This window comes from Astyanax mexicanus, chromosome 13 (genome assembly GCF_023375975.1).
Source record: "Astyanax mexicanus isolate ESR-SI-001 chromosome 13, AstMex3_surface, whole genome shotgun sequence".
Taxonomy (NCBI): Eukaryota; Metazoa; Chordata; class Actinopteri; order Characiformes; family Acestrorhamphidae; genus Astyanax; species Astyanax mexicanus.
In genome coordinates, this window is record NC_064420.1 from 45,549,390 (window position 1) to 45,563,450 (window position 14,061).

Sequence of the window (14,061 nt, forward strand, 5' to 3'; positions counted from 1 at the left end):
CACACACTGCAGATATCTGCATATCAACAGAGCATCATATATTTACTTATTCAGCCTTACTTAACATATTACCTTGCGATATTTGTCTATAGTGTAAGTTATTATGTGTATTGTTATTTAGTATACTGTGTATATTGTTTATACTGTAAAGGTATCTGTATATCCTATTTTAAATTATATTTTATTTTATGATTCTTCTTAAATATTGTTCTCTGCACATTGGTGGGGATCACCAATGTCATGATACTAATAATAATAATGCTCTCCAAATATCTCCATGTATCCAGTATTCAAGTAAAATAAATGATACTGGACAGATATAATATAGTCTCTAGTAGATACTGTATATAATGGGAAATAATAAGAACAGTGTGAATTTTTCTTTTGCTAAAAACGGCAAAAAAGTAGTACCCTGATGTGATAATTAGAGGTGGGTGATATGCAGTGATGTCAGTAACGCGTTACTTATTAACGCGTTACTCTAATCTGACCCTTTTTTTCAGTAACGAGTAATCTAACGCGTTACTATTTCCAATCCAGTAATCAGATTAAAGTTACTTATTTAAGTCACTGTGCGTTACTCTCTCTCTCTCTCTCCACCTCATCTCCTCCACACACACACACACACACACACGCACACACACACACCGCTCCCTTACCCATTCCCCCTCCGCTCTTCCCCAATCACACGCGTCTCGCTTTCTCCCCTGTCTCTCTCTCTCTCGCGCTCGGCGTGTCTTTAGTTTCCGCCCGTTTTCGTTTTTCGCCAGTTCTCGGGCTCCTTTATAAAGGCGTTTTTTTTGCGGCCGCGTCCCAATTCACTAGCCAGGGCAGCGGTCTGCCACAAATTTGATTGGCAGAGGAGAGCATTTAAAGATTTTACACCACACATGATTGGAAGTTCACTGTGGCGCAGAGCGCACATGCCGTAAAGACAAGAAAAGTTCCGGTGCTTTAAATGAACACTGTCAGAATTAAATCCTTCTCAGTAGTTGGGTCCGGTATGGGTGCGTATTGGACAACGTCTGGGTCTGGACCCGGACCGCAGTCTGCAAATATGTGATCCCTGGTCTAGACCATATACACGGTTCTGTTTTATAAAACCACTCCTTGCTGCCCTGCAGAGAACAACAAGTTCAATGTTCAGTTTTACAGTGTTAAATATGTCAGGTCAAGAAAGACTTTCTTTATTTTATATATTTTTTATAAAAACAAGTATTTATGTTTAGTAAAATCAAGAAAGACCATATTTTATTTTTTATAAAAAAAAAATATTTATGTTAAGTTAATTTTTTTATTTTTATAAAAAAAACTTATTTTTTTAGGAAATAGTTCAACTTAATAGAGATACATTGTTGCTGTTAAAAATGCATTTTCCAATAAAGGGAGTATTGGCAAAACTGGTTATAATGTTTATGTTAAGGCGGCGGGAGGTGGTGTCTGCAGCTGCTGAAAGTAACTAATAAAGTAACTTGTAAAGTAACTTAGTTACTTTTATAATCAAGTAATCCATAAAGTAACTAAGTTACTTTTTAAAGGAGTAATCAGTAATCAGTAATCGGATTACTTTTTCAAAGTAACTATACCATCACTGGTGATATGGCACCATATTTCAGGGTATAATATCGTCCACGATATTCCAAAATTGTTGGTGATATTATTGCATATGATACGATATGGCACAGCCCTACACCTTAGCCTGTATCTGTCTTGAGTTTTCGCTTGTTTCGTCCTTTCTACTCCTCTCCTTTATCCCCTTGTATTCAGGTAAGTTGTCTGGGTGTTCCATAGATTCCATGTTTGCATTCCATTCTGTTCCAGCCATAGAGTTTCTTGTATTCTTAGTTTTGCCTATCCTTGTGAAAAAGTTGTGTATTTAAGGATAATAATAGTGTACTTTTACATAACATTATATTTAGCAGATGCTTTTAATCAAAGCGACTTATAATAATGATGTACATAGAGTAATAATAGAAAAAAAGTATTTTAAAGAGGGCCTAAAGGTGGCCAAATACTTGAACTAAATGATAAATAATTAAATTATACCTTTTATACTCACAGTATACTTACATTTTTACCTGCTTAATCTGTATTTCAGTATACTTTGGAAAAGTATCATTTAATTGGCTGTGCTAATTTTTTGCTGGTGAGGTGCTTGATAAAAATGTATGCTTATTAATTTATGAATTTTATGATAAAATTATACTTTTCCCAAGCGTGTTCTTGGAGCCGAAATTTCTGCTGTAAAACTGTACTTCAGTGTTTCATTGTGTACCAGAACTCCGACAGTTTACTGTTCACTTGCAAAATTCAGAAAGTCTAACGACACTAACATTAGCTGGTTAACTAATAGCTCTTTAGATCATATTGGCCATTTTACACATCATAGATATTAAAAAACTAGAAAAGAACTTTACAGAGATAGTCTATTAATAAAACCACCAGCATATTAACACTACATTATCAATACTATCCGGTGCAGTTTCTGTTTTACAGTCACAAGTATTATATATCCTTATTTATCTTTGGTGGCTATCGGACAAGGATATCATTCTTTTCAGTGCAAACGTTCTTTAATTTAATGAGATTTAATTACAATGTCACGGATGACCCAGGCAGGGAGACGAGGAGGCGGACACAAGTGCAGGTAGGGTGAAATCAATAAATAATTCAATAAATAAATATAAATAAACCAGGAAACGAGAAACAAGTAAACACTTAAACATAAAACAGGGAGATATATACAAGGATCAAGGGAGTGAACTAAATAAATTAAACTAGATAAACAAATAACCAAAAACCAAAACAAACGAGAGAAACCAGAGAACATCAACTAAACCAACAAGAGATAATAAATAGCAAAATAAACTGGGAGTAAATAAACAAAGAAACAAACGAGGGACTGAATAAATACAATACTAAACAAGGCAGGGATATATACAAGGAAAACTAACAAGAGGCTAAACTAGACAGGGAAAAACTAAACTAGACAAGAATAAATAAACTAAGCAGGGAACTAAAGGGAACAAGAAACAAGAAGATGTAAACAAGGAACTAGGGCTAGGGCTAAGGCTGAAATCACAAAGAGACACTGAGAGACAAACAACAGAGGTTAGTGCAAAGACCGACGGAGACAAAGTGGCAGAGGAGGGCTATTTAAAGAAACAGGAAACACTATAATTAGAAACACCTGGGGAAGGGGTGGAGCAACAAATGAGAAACAGGTGGAAAAGTACTGAGACGGGAGACACAGGGGAGCACAGGTCACGTGGGGAAGACACACAGACACGAGACGAGACCAGGATGTGACATACAAGTAAAATTTCTACAGGTACATTTTTCCTGAAACTCTAAAAAACTGCCCTTTTTTACTACTATATTAGTATTAAGGTACTATGTAATGTATTAAGCTTTGAGAGTGAGGGACCTCAGCCTGGCTCAGACACTGATAGAAGAGTCTGGTAGTTTGAAGGCCTTTGGAGGTGTGGAGGAATGACCTTGGAGATTTCTGCAGAAAAAAAAAATGAAAGCGAGTTTTCTGAATAGAGCGGAAGCTGTAATAAAGGTACAGGTGGACGAACTAAACACTCAAAACATCGCTTATTACATTCAGCTCTCTAGGCTTCTGTCATTTTTTCTGTTAAATAAATGTTTTCTGCTTTTCACATTCTGATATTGTAAAGGCATTTGTACTAAATGGCAGTTTTGGAATAAAATCTTAAGATCTGTAAAATGAGCTCTGGAAAAAAATAGGAGAGCACTTCAGTTTCTGAATCAGTATATCTGATTTTACTATTTATATGAATAGGTTTCAGTAAAATGAACATTGTTGTTTTATTCTATAAACTACAGACAACATTTCTCTCAAATTCCAAATAAAAATATCGTCATTTAGAGCATTTATTTGCAGAAAATTAGAAATAACTGAACTAACAAAGACCTCAAATAATGCAAAGAAAACAAGTTCATATTCATCATATTCAAGTTTTGAGAGTTCAGAAATCAATATTATTTGGTGGAATAACCCTGGTTTTTAATCACAGTTTTCATGCATCTTGACATCATGTTCTCCTCCACCAGTCTTACACACTGCTTTTGGATAACTTTATGCTGCTTTACTCCTGGTGCAAAAATTCCAGCAGTTCAGTTTGGTGGTTGGATGGCTTGTGATCATCCATCTTCCTCTCGATTATATTCTAGAGGTTTTCAGTTTGGTAAAATGAAAGAAACTCATCATTTTTAAGTGGTCTCTTATTTTTTTTCAGAGCTGTAATTTAAGTTATTAAAAAAACACTTCTAATAATTCATTCAGTATGAAATGTGGACACATGGTAAAGAACAACTGGCAGGTTTGAAAAATAAAAGGTGCTTTATCTACCATTCACATGTCACATTTTATACTTATGGAAGTAATGTTCTGCCAGCCTGATAATAATTCTTGTATTTTTGTGTTTCTAAGTTTGGCAGGACGGAGGTGATTGAGAACACTCTGAATCCAGACTTTGTGAGAAAGTTCGTTTTGGATTACTTCTTCGAGGAGAAGCAGAACCTTCGCTTTGATGTGTAAGTGGAGTTTTAACATCAATTCATATCATTTCAGACAATTGCTGATGTTGTAGAACCTGTTTATGTAGCAAACATACACTGACATGCCTAAAATCATGGGACAGGAACTAGTATTGTGTCCCATGACTTTTGATATACAGCTCTGGAAAAAATTAAGAGACCACTTCAGTTTCTAAATCAGTTTCTCTGATTTTGCTATTTATAGGTTTATGTTTGAGTAAAATTACCATAGTTGTTTCATTCTATAAACTACAGACAACATTTGTCCCAAATTACTAATAAAAATATTGTCATTTAGAGCATTTATTTGCAAAAAATGAGAAATGGCTGAAATAACAAAAAAGATGCAGAGCTTTCAGACCTCAAATAATGCAAAGAAAACAAGTTCATATTCATAAAGTTTTAAGAGTTCAGAAATCAATATTCAATATCTTGAAATGTTCTCCTCCACCAGTCTTACACACTGCTTTTGGATAACTTTATGCTGCTTTACTCCTTGTACAAAAAATCAAGCAGTTCAGTTTGGTGGTTTGATGGCTTGTGATCATCCATCTTTCTCTTGATTATAATATAAAGGTTTTCAATTTGGTAAAATCAAAGAAACTCATCATTTGTAAGTGGTCTCTTATTTCTTTCTACTGAGATGTATTTCTGGTACACAGATGACACTGTGGGTGTCCAAGCTCCCTTTAATTCCCATAATTCACATTAGCATTAGCCATGATCACACTGGCCAATGTTGAGCCTCTCTTACAAGATCTCTAAAGTAACACTTTAATCATGATCAATTAACATACTTCCGTCCCATGACTTTTGGAATGTCTGTGTATTTGAGTTGGGTGATTTTTTTTTGTTTGCACCAATGGGCTTGTTATTTCTGATCTGTGTTACAGGTATAATGTGGACTCAAGAAGTTCAAACATTTCCAAGCATGTAAGTCTTGTAATGTTTTATTCAACTCTGTAATAATTCTGAAATACAGCTCTGGAAAAAACTAAAATCTTTTTTTTTTTTTTTTTTTTTTTTTTTTTTTTTTTTAGAGTTTTAAGAGTTCAGAAATCAATATTTGGTCGAAAAACCCTGTTTTTTAATCACAGTTTTCATGGCAACATGTTGGTATGTTCTCCTCCACCAGTCTTACACACTGCTTTTGGATAACTTTATGCCGCTTTACTCCTGGTGTAAAAATTCAAGCAGTTCAGTTTGGTTTGATGGCTTGTGATCATCCATCTTCCTCTTGATTATATTTCAGAGGTTTTCAATTTGGTAAAATCAAAGAAACTCATTGTTTTTAAGTGCTCTCTTGTTTTTTTTCCAGAGCTGTATGATGTGCTTGATATCTAAACTGTTATCAGAGTAAAAAAAGATAACAGAGTGTTTGATCTCTCTCTCTCTCTGCTACTGCTCTGGATGTTCGGATGACAGAAAGTAAGTTATATAAATGTTAAATCACTGTTTTGGAGAATTTTAAGAACTGCATACTAGGGGTGTGATGGTACACAAAAGTGACAGCTCAGTTTAATTCAAGGTTTTGGGCCTTACAACAAGAAAATTGCCCCCAGAAAATCATATAAAGATATATATAACCCAGAATTATTTTTATACAATGTGAACAGGCTGTTAGCGGTTAGCAGTTTGTTCCATTTGGCATCATATACCCCCCCCCAAATGTACTTAAACACATTACAGAGCTAGTTAAGCAGTAAACTGTAAAAGTTGACTTGTCTGATTCACTATGATTTTATTGTATTTTTAAACCTAGACATGGGAACAGTGTGAGATAAATAAACTAATAAAAAGGGATAAAACAACTATATGAGTCTCTCTCTATATGCAGCAGCAAGAGAGAGAGAGAGATGAAAAAGAGAGAGAGGATGAGATGGGGTGAGGGAGGGGGGGACAAACAAGACTACAGTCTTTTCATTCAAAATTATTCAGATTCCTTTTTTTCTTTATTTAATTAATTTTCTACATTGTAGATTAATATTAAAGACATGAAAACAGTAGCACATATGCTATCTATCTATCTATCTATCTATCTATCTATCTATCTATCTATCTATCTATCTATCTATCTATCTATCTATCTATCTATCTATCTATCTATCTATCTATCTATCTATCTATCTATCTATCTATCTATCTATCTATCTATCTATCTATCTATCTATCTATCTATCTATCTATCTATCTATCTATCTATCTATGGAATTACATAGTAAACAGTACAAAAAAAGTGTTAGTCCTCCACATTAATCCCCTGATCTAAATCTGATGAACTGAGATGGTGATTTGAGGTGATTTAATTGGGATGACCTGGAGCTTTACAGCGTGAAGGAAAAGCAGCAACTATTGCTCAGCACCTCCAGAAACTCCTTCTTTCAAGACGCTGAGAAAACTATTCCAGGTGGCTCTCCCTCATGAAGACACTGAGATTAAAATAATTTAAAACCAAGAGTGTGCAGATCTGTCCTCAAAGATAAATGTGATACTAAGAAGAAACTAAAATATATAAAACATATTTTTATGTTTAATATGTTTAATAATTTTAAATATTTACAGAATAATTCAGCATGTGTCCCTGTATAGCTTTAATATAGTCTTCAATATTACATTTACAATGTAGAAATGTCTCAGAAAATAAGAAAAATCTACACTAATGCTGACAACTTTTATGGGGGTATGGATTTCATTTTCCAGCAGGACTTGGCACACTACTTACACTGCTAAAAGTGCCAATTAGGAGGAGAGTTAGTTAGCTGGCTATGCTAAAACTTTGGGTTTATTTAATAATAATAAAAATACTAATAATCCGAGGTTACTCTTTTCTGTTGATCGCTTTGCTTCGTCTTTCTGTCTTAAACTGGTCATTCTTAACCCATATCTTTTAAATAACCAGCAGTGCTCTAACTGGTCCAGCGGGCTAAGCGCTGCCACTATGATCAGTAGAGATTGCCGGTTCGAATCCCGGTCATGCAGCTTGCCATCCGCTGCCGGAGCCCTGAGAGAGCACAATTGGTCTTGCTCTCTCTCTGGGTGGGTACAGTAGACGGTGCTCTTTCCCCTCATCACTCCAAAGGGTGATGTTGATCAGCACAAGGCTGCGTCTGTGAGCTGATGTATCGAAACCGAGTCGCTGCGCCTCCTCTGAGTGTTTGCGCTGTGATGCTACTACTCGGTAATGCTGCATCAGCAGCAGTTTAAAAAAAGGTGGAGTCTGACTTTACATGTGTCTGTGGAGAAATGTGCTGTCTTTACCCTGCTTGTTTTGGGGAATCACTAGTGATAGGTGGAGTCCTAATAAGTGGGTTGAGTAAATTGGGGAAAAAAAGGGGGGAAAATTAGAAGAAATGACATGATGTGAGGCACCATAATAGCTCGAATGCACGTACCATTACACCCCTACTACACACTCCACCGTGAACTTTGTTGCTCTACTGTTGCTCTTTCTCTTCATTCACGTCAATCTTTTTCCTTCAGTACGAATCAGCCACATCTGTAGCTGCCCTTTGTTTAAAGTTCTCAGATCCTTGTTTTCACTTAAAAAAACATGAAACAATCTGTCAGTGTTTGTGAGACGAGTGCTTTGCTTTGTCTTATCATTTGCTTTTTTTGTAGGCCGTGCCGTTGTCATTGATCCATCAAATCCATTGCTTTTAGGTTGCATCAGTTAGGCATCATCTGTCTTTTAATTCGTTGCGGCGCTGGAGGTGAGTGTTGGCATGTGCATGCTGATATGGTCTAGACAGGGCCGCCGCTGTGTATTCCTGCCGCCACAGCTGCGGACGACCCACATTCCCGCGTAACTGATGAATGTGTGTCTCCTTCAGTCTTTCTTGGGCCAGACCTTCTGCACTCTCGGAGAAATCATCGGTTCTGCTGGGGCTCGTCTGGAGAGGACTCTGTCGTAAGTCTCTGTCTGCTGCTATTATTGCTTTCTTCACTATTTAGAACGCTCACTCTTCTCTTTTAAGGCTATTAAGGCCACAGCACACTGACCCACCATTCTCCAAAAAAAAAACACCAGCATTTCTATGCAGACAGTTGGCTCTGTACTGTTCGGTAATAAGAACAGACTGGTCAAATGAAATACTGTGGATGGAAGAACGTTCTGGACAAGTGTAAAAAAGGATTAAAGGACAACTTTCTAGAAAAGTTTGAATATAGAAAAATAGTGTTTGTGAGGAGCAAGAGGGTTTTCAGTTCAGTCCCTGTGTGTTAAGGAGTCTGATGGCCTGAGGGAAGAAACTGTTGCACAATCTGGCAGTAAAGACTTTGATGCACCAATACTTTCTGTAAAATTGTGAATATAATGTTTGTGAGGCGTGAGATCATTTTCAGTTCAGTCTCTGTGTGTTGAGGAGTCTGTTTGCCTGAGGGAAGAAAATGTTCCACAGTCTGGCAGTAAAGACTCTGATGCACCAATACTTTCTGTAAAATTGTGAATATAATGTTTGTAATTAGTTAGATTACTCCTTACTGAAAAAAGTTATTTCAACGCTTTCTTTTAGGGTGGCAGCTGCCACCCTATGCCACCCCGGAAGATTTGCTCATGGTTATGAGTGAGCTAACCTTAGTGATGAGCTGTTCAAGGGGAAAATTGTGACTCGTTTTTTCTCGGTCTTCGTCTAGACTCGGACCCGGTGTTCTGTTGAATTGTCCTACCTTGTCAAACCGTGCTGCCCTAATGTATGTTGAACTGTAAAAATACAAAGCAGGAGCACTATTTTAGGGCATGTACCCAGTGAAATTCCAGTAGATTTACGTTATTAGATTTGGATTGCATAAATCATTGTATCATGGCAAAGTTATGGCAAATATAGCTCATTACAAAGTGCTTTTGAATTTATTTATAATAATAATTGTAGTTCTTCGTTTCCATATACATTTTTTGTGCAATGACAGTGCGTCCACGTTGTTTAATGCACATAACCCCCCCTAAAACAGATTAATTCTAAATAAAAAACACGAGAAATAATTAAATTGTGTAGGTCAGCACATGCGCAGTACCTTTGGGAAGCATGTATCGATGGATAGGACAATTCGACAGAACACCGGCTCTAGAGGTCTTGACTACAACATTAGCTTTTCCTTCACTCACATTATCATTATTTGTTATTGTTAATCGTTACTCAGCTATAAACACTGTTGCAGGTCCTTGACTGAACTCTTTGAATGAGGTTTGGATGAAACCTCAGTCCTGAGGAATGCAGTGTACTTCCACAGTGTGTATCTATAGCTCTGTACCCGTCTGGATAGATGACTACAGCAAACAACAACAGATTACCCTGTCCTGTTCCCTCCTCCTCTCTGTAGAAGCCCCCCCGCTGGACTCCCCCCTTTTACTCATGTATGTCTTCGCCTTATCACATCCATGCAGCCCACCAATAGCTGTCTGTCCCCCCACGCTCAGACTGCTCAGCTTTGGCTGATGTGAAAGAGAAAGAGCAGTGTGACGGGGCCTTCTGAGGATGCCTCTGAGAAACTACTGACCGTGGAATTTCCACGCCAGAATAAAGTGCCGCGGCTAACACGCTTGTCTGCTCGTGCTCTCGTTCGTAGTACACACATAAACAGAAGAGAGAGAGAGAGAGAGACGGGGTGTCTTTCATAGAGCGACTGCATCGTTATGTATTAGCATTAGCATGTCAAAGGAATAGTTCAATACAATTATGCCAATGCTGTTAACAGATAAGCGAAATAGGCGTCGCTTAGCATCACTTATTTAGAGAATGTACAGCTCTGGAAAAAAAAAATAAGAGACCACTTAATGATGATGTATTTCCTTGATTTTACTCAATAAAAAAAAAACCTCTGGAATATAATCAAGAGGAAGATGGACGATCACAAGCCATCAAACCAAGCTTAACTGCTTAAGGTTATCCAAAAGCAGTGTGTAAGACTGGTGGAGAAGAACATGATGCCAAGATGCATGTTGAAAACTGTGATTAAAAACCAGAGTTATTCCACCAAATATTGATTTTGGAACCCTTAAAGCCTAAAACTTTATGAATATGAACTTGTTCTCTTTTCATTATTTGCATTATTATTTGAGGTCTGAAAGCTCTTCATTTGTTTTTGTTATTTCAGCCATTCTTTTTTTTTTTTTTTTGCAAATACATGCTCTAATTGACAATATTTTTATTTGGAATTTGGGAGAAATGTTGTCCAAAAATGTTCAGTTTACTCAAACATATACCTATAAATAGCTTAACCAAAATCAGAGAAACTGATTCAGAAACTGAAGTGCTCTCCTAATTTTTTCCAGAGCTGTATTTTATTAATATTGTAAGAGATAAACCAACACAAAAGAACACATAATTGTGAAGTGAAATGAAAACGAAACATGGTTTTCAACATTTTAATAAAAAAAAAATTGAGAAGTATTTAGCCCTCTTTACTCTAAAACCCTAAAAGAAAAAAAAAAGAATAAAATCCATTGCAGTCAGGGTCAGTGTATCGTTTATTAATTTAAATTGTCTGACTGTTTAGGGCTCAATGCCAAAACAAAAAAATTGATATAAAAACTCATTATTTAATTTTTCTTAATGTAGTGCAGTGTACAAGAAATAAGTTTCATCCATTTTTCCAATTTAATTTTTTTCATCTCAGCCTCTCACAATCAGAATTTTAGGAAAAGCTAAAAAAAAAAAAAAAAAGGAAACATTGCATTTTGCAAGTTGGATTATACCATCAGGTTTGTGTTCTGAGACACAAAAATGCACAAATCTGAAAAAAAAACCTTGAAATTCAGTTTGCAAAAAATGGATAAAAACCCATTTCTTCTTCAGTCTACTGAATAAAAAAATGACAAAGTTTTATACCCAATTATCTATTTGCGAAAGTGCTTACCACTTCGAAGCCCCAGAGTCTGCTCTAGATTTTAAAATCTGATGCGAACAGCGCCCGCTTTGACCGGTTTTCTGTCGTGTTGCCTTGTCAAACCATGCTTCCCTAGTGTTTATAAGGTTTCGTTAAAACACAAAATCAACCGGAGATCCGATTTAAACCTACAGTTACTCAAACAAAGAGACTGTAAAAATTCAATGAAAATTAAGCCAAAATTTTCCGCCATGTTGGCGACCCTAAAACACTGTAAAGAGACAGCCTACTCATTTAAATAACCCCGCCCCTGAGGGCTGCCTTCCAAGAGCTCACACAGTCTATGGTCCTGTATCAGGACCGCCCACAGGAGAGGCCATGAACTCACTGGTTGATGTAGACACCTGACGTCTCTCTGATCAACTCGTATTTCTGAGGATTTTCTTTTCTTAGCTACTGCATACAGTGGAGGTTGAGGAAGAGTTTCATATGCAGCATCATATACGACTCAGACAGATCTACTGTATTTCACTAAGAACAAGAAAAAGTGGATTTTAGCGGAAGGAGACTTTTTCAATTTTGCGCTGAAGATTCTGCAGAAATCTGTAGACTGTGGGATGTTTCTGTACATGTGTTTGTGTGTTAGATTAGTGTACAGCATGTGGTTTGTGTTTGTTTGTGTGAATAGAACTCAGTGTGGGAGAAATCCCCACAATCCTCCTGGCCTTTAAAGCCATTCTCTGCTCCTCACCGTGCGAGCGACTGCGGCAGCAGCGGCCGGGCAGCCGTTAGTAGGTCAGCCTGTGTTCCGGTACCGACCGTATCGCTACAGTGTGGAAGTGCGGAGAAGAATCCCCACATTCTTACCTGCCCGTTTCTATGGCAACTTGCCAAGGTCTCCGGCGCCAGGCGGAGGAGGTTGGCACTGCGATTGGGTGAGGCGGTGTGCTAACCGTGCCGCTGGTGGAGAAGGCAGGGGAGTGTTGAGGGTGAGGGAGGCCGGCGGATGCTGTATCTGAGGCGGGGATTTGGGTTCAGCTCTGCCCTGAGTGGATTTGGAGCTGCTAATGTGTTTTTATACATTGTGGCGGGCTGGGGGAGGATGGGGGGGGGTTGTGAGTGGTTGGTGTGGTATTTGGGGGAGTTTGGGCAGTGTTTCATCCCCAATTGCCCTTTTCTTTTAGAATAGTAAATACTGAATCAGTTTCTTTGCTATTTATAGGTTTATGTTTGAGTAAAATTTATATTGCTGTTTTATTCTATAAACTACAGACAACATTTCTCTCAAATTCCAAATAAAAATATTGTCATTTAGAGCATTTATTTACAGAAAATGAGAAATGGCTGAAATAACAAAAAAGATGCAGAGCTTTCAGACCTCAAATAGTGCAAAGAAAACAAGTTCATATTCATAAAGTTTTAAGAGTTCAGAAATCAATATTTGGTGGAATTACCCTGTTTTTTAATCACAGTTTTCATGCATCTTGACATCATGTTCTCCTCCACCAGTCTTACACACTGCTTTTGGATAACTTTATGTCTTTACTCCTGGTGCAAAACTTTAAGCAGTTCAGCTTGGTTTGATGGCTTGTGATCATCCATCTTCCTCTTGATTATATTCCAGAGGATTTTAATTTGGGAATATCAAAGAAACTCATCATTTTTTAAGTGGTCTCTTATTTTTTCAGAGCTGTTTGTCGCTTTCCAATGAAAACAAGTATTTTCCTTTTTGTTGATTTTTAGTTTACTACAAAATTTGTACTGATAAACTGTTCTTTACACTTTAACAAAGTTTCTTGATGAATGGACCACTAAAAAGTCTCCAAAATTACCTGAAATAAACTCTTTGTACACATGTGCCCCACGCATTTACTGGCCGTTACATACTGTATTTCCCTCAGGCCATTTAAATGCTCATCCCCCCATTGTGATCATGTGTGCAATACCAAACACTTCCTGAGATTCCTCATGCATTCTTTATTCCAGCGCCCCACAATGGCTTCATCTCCTCTCAAACATATAAGTATATACTAGTAATGCCAATTAACACCACTAATATAAATATAAATGTATAAATTTACATTTCTCACATTTATTCTTTTATTTACATTTAAATATCCAATATAACAACTTGCATCTTAAAAAGAAAAAGTGTGATTAATCGTAGGTAATCACAGACTATTGTTGTAATTATATATGTATATATATCTATAAATTAGAGTTTTAAAGCAGAACTCAGTATCACATTTCAGTTCTTTCCTGGATCAGGTTCATTCCTGCAGTGAGGACAGGGTTTATAGAGTATCAGTAAGAGCTGCAGAAACGGCTCATCTCATCAATATATCTCTATATTCTCTTACTGTCTCTGTCAGACTGTTCCACAGGCAGCAGCTCGCTGACGGGAACTCTGCACCCCAGTCAGCTCCCTAAACAGACTGGCCCAATTAGATAAAGAAAGAAAAGCATGACATTTTGTGGTGAAAATGCTCCCAGTCCGATCCGGCCGGACCATTCATCACCGCGCCGCTGCTGTCACAGGTGTGTATTGAGATATATGAGACAGAAATGGAGCTGAATAATCTGCCAAGCGGACTTAAACACACTCTGCTACTGTGTGTTTATCAATAGCACGGCTTTCGGCCTGTTCTCAGCTCTTCATAAATAAAATAACTT

General features: G+C 37.1%; 1 protein-coding gene across 2 annotated transcripts in view; it reads left to right on the plus strand.

The window, feature by feature from the left end:
• Positions 1 to 14,061, plus strand: part of cpne9 (copine family member IX) — a 92,942-nt gene that overhangs the window by 36,180 nt on the left and 42,701 nt on the right. The window contains exons 4-7 of one of the 2 annotated variants that reach the window (XM_049463156.1): positions 4,460 to 4,563; positions 5,460 to 5,499; positions 5,992 to 5,994; positions 8,397 to 8,473. In XM_049463156.1, the coding sequence (XP_049319113.1) occupies positions 4,460 to 4,563; positions 5,460 to 5,499; positions 5,992 to 5,994; positions 8,397 to 8,473 (224 nt within the window). Of the gene's footprint in view, positions 1 to 4,459; positions 4,564 to 5,459; positions 5,500 to 5,991; positions 5,995 to 8,176; positions 8,277 to 8,396; positions 8,474 to 14,061 lie in introns of those variants that run through there. The other variant, XM_049463155.1, reaches the window with a different exon arrangement.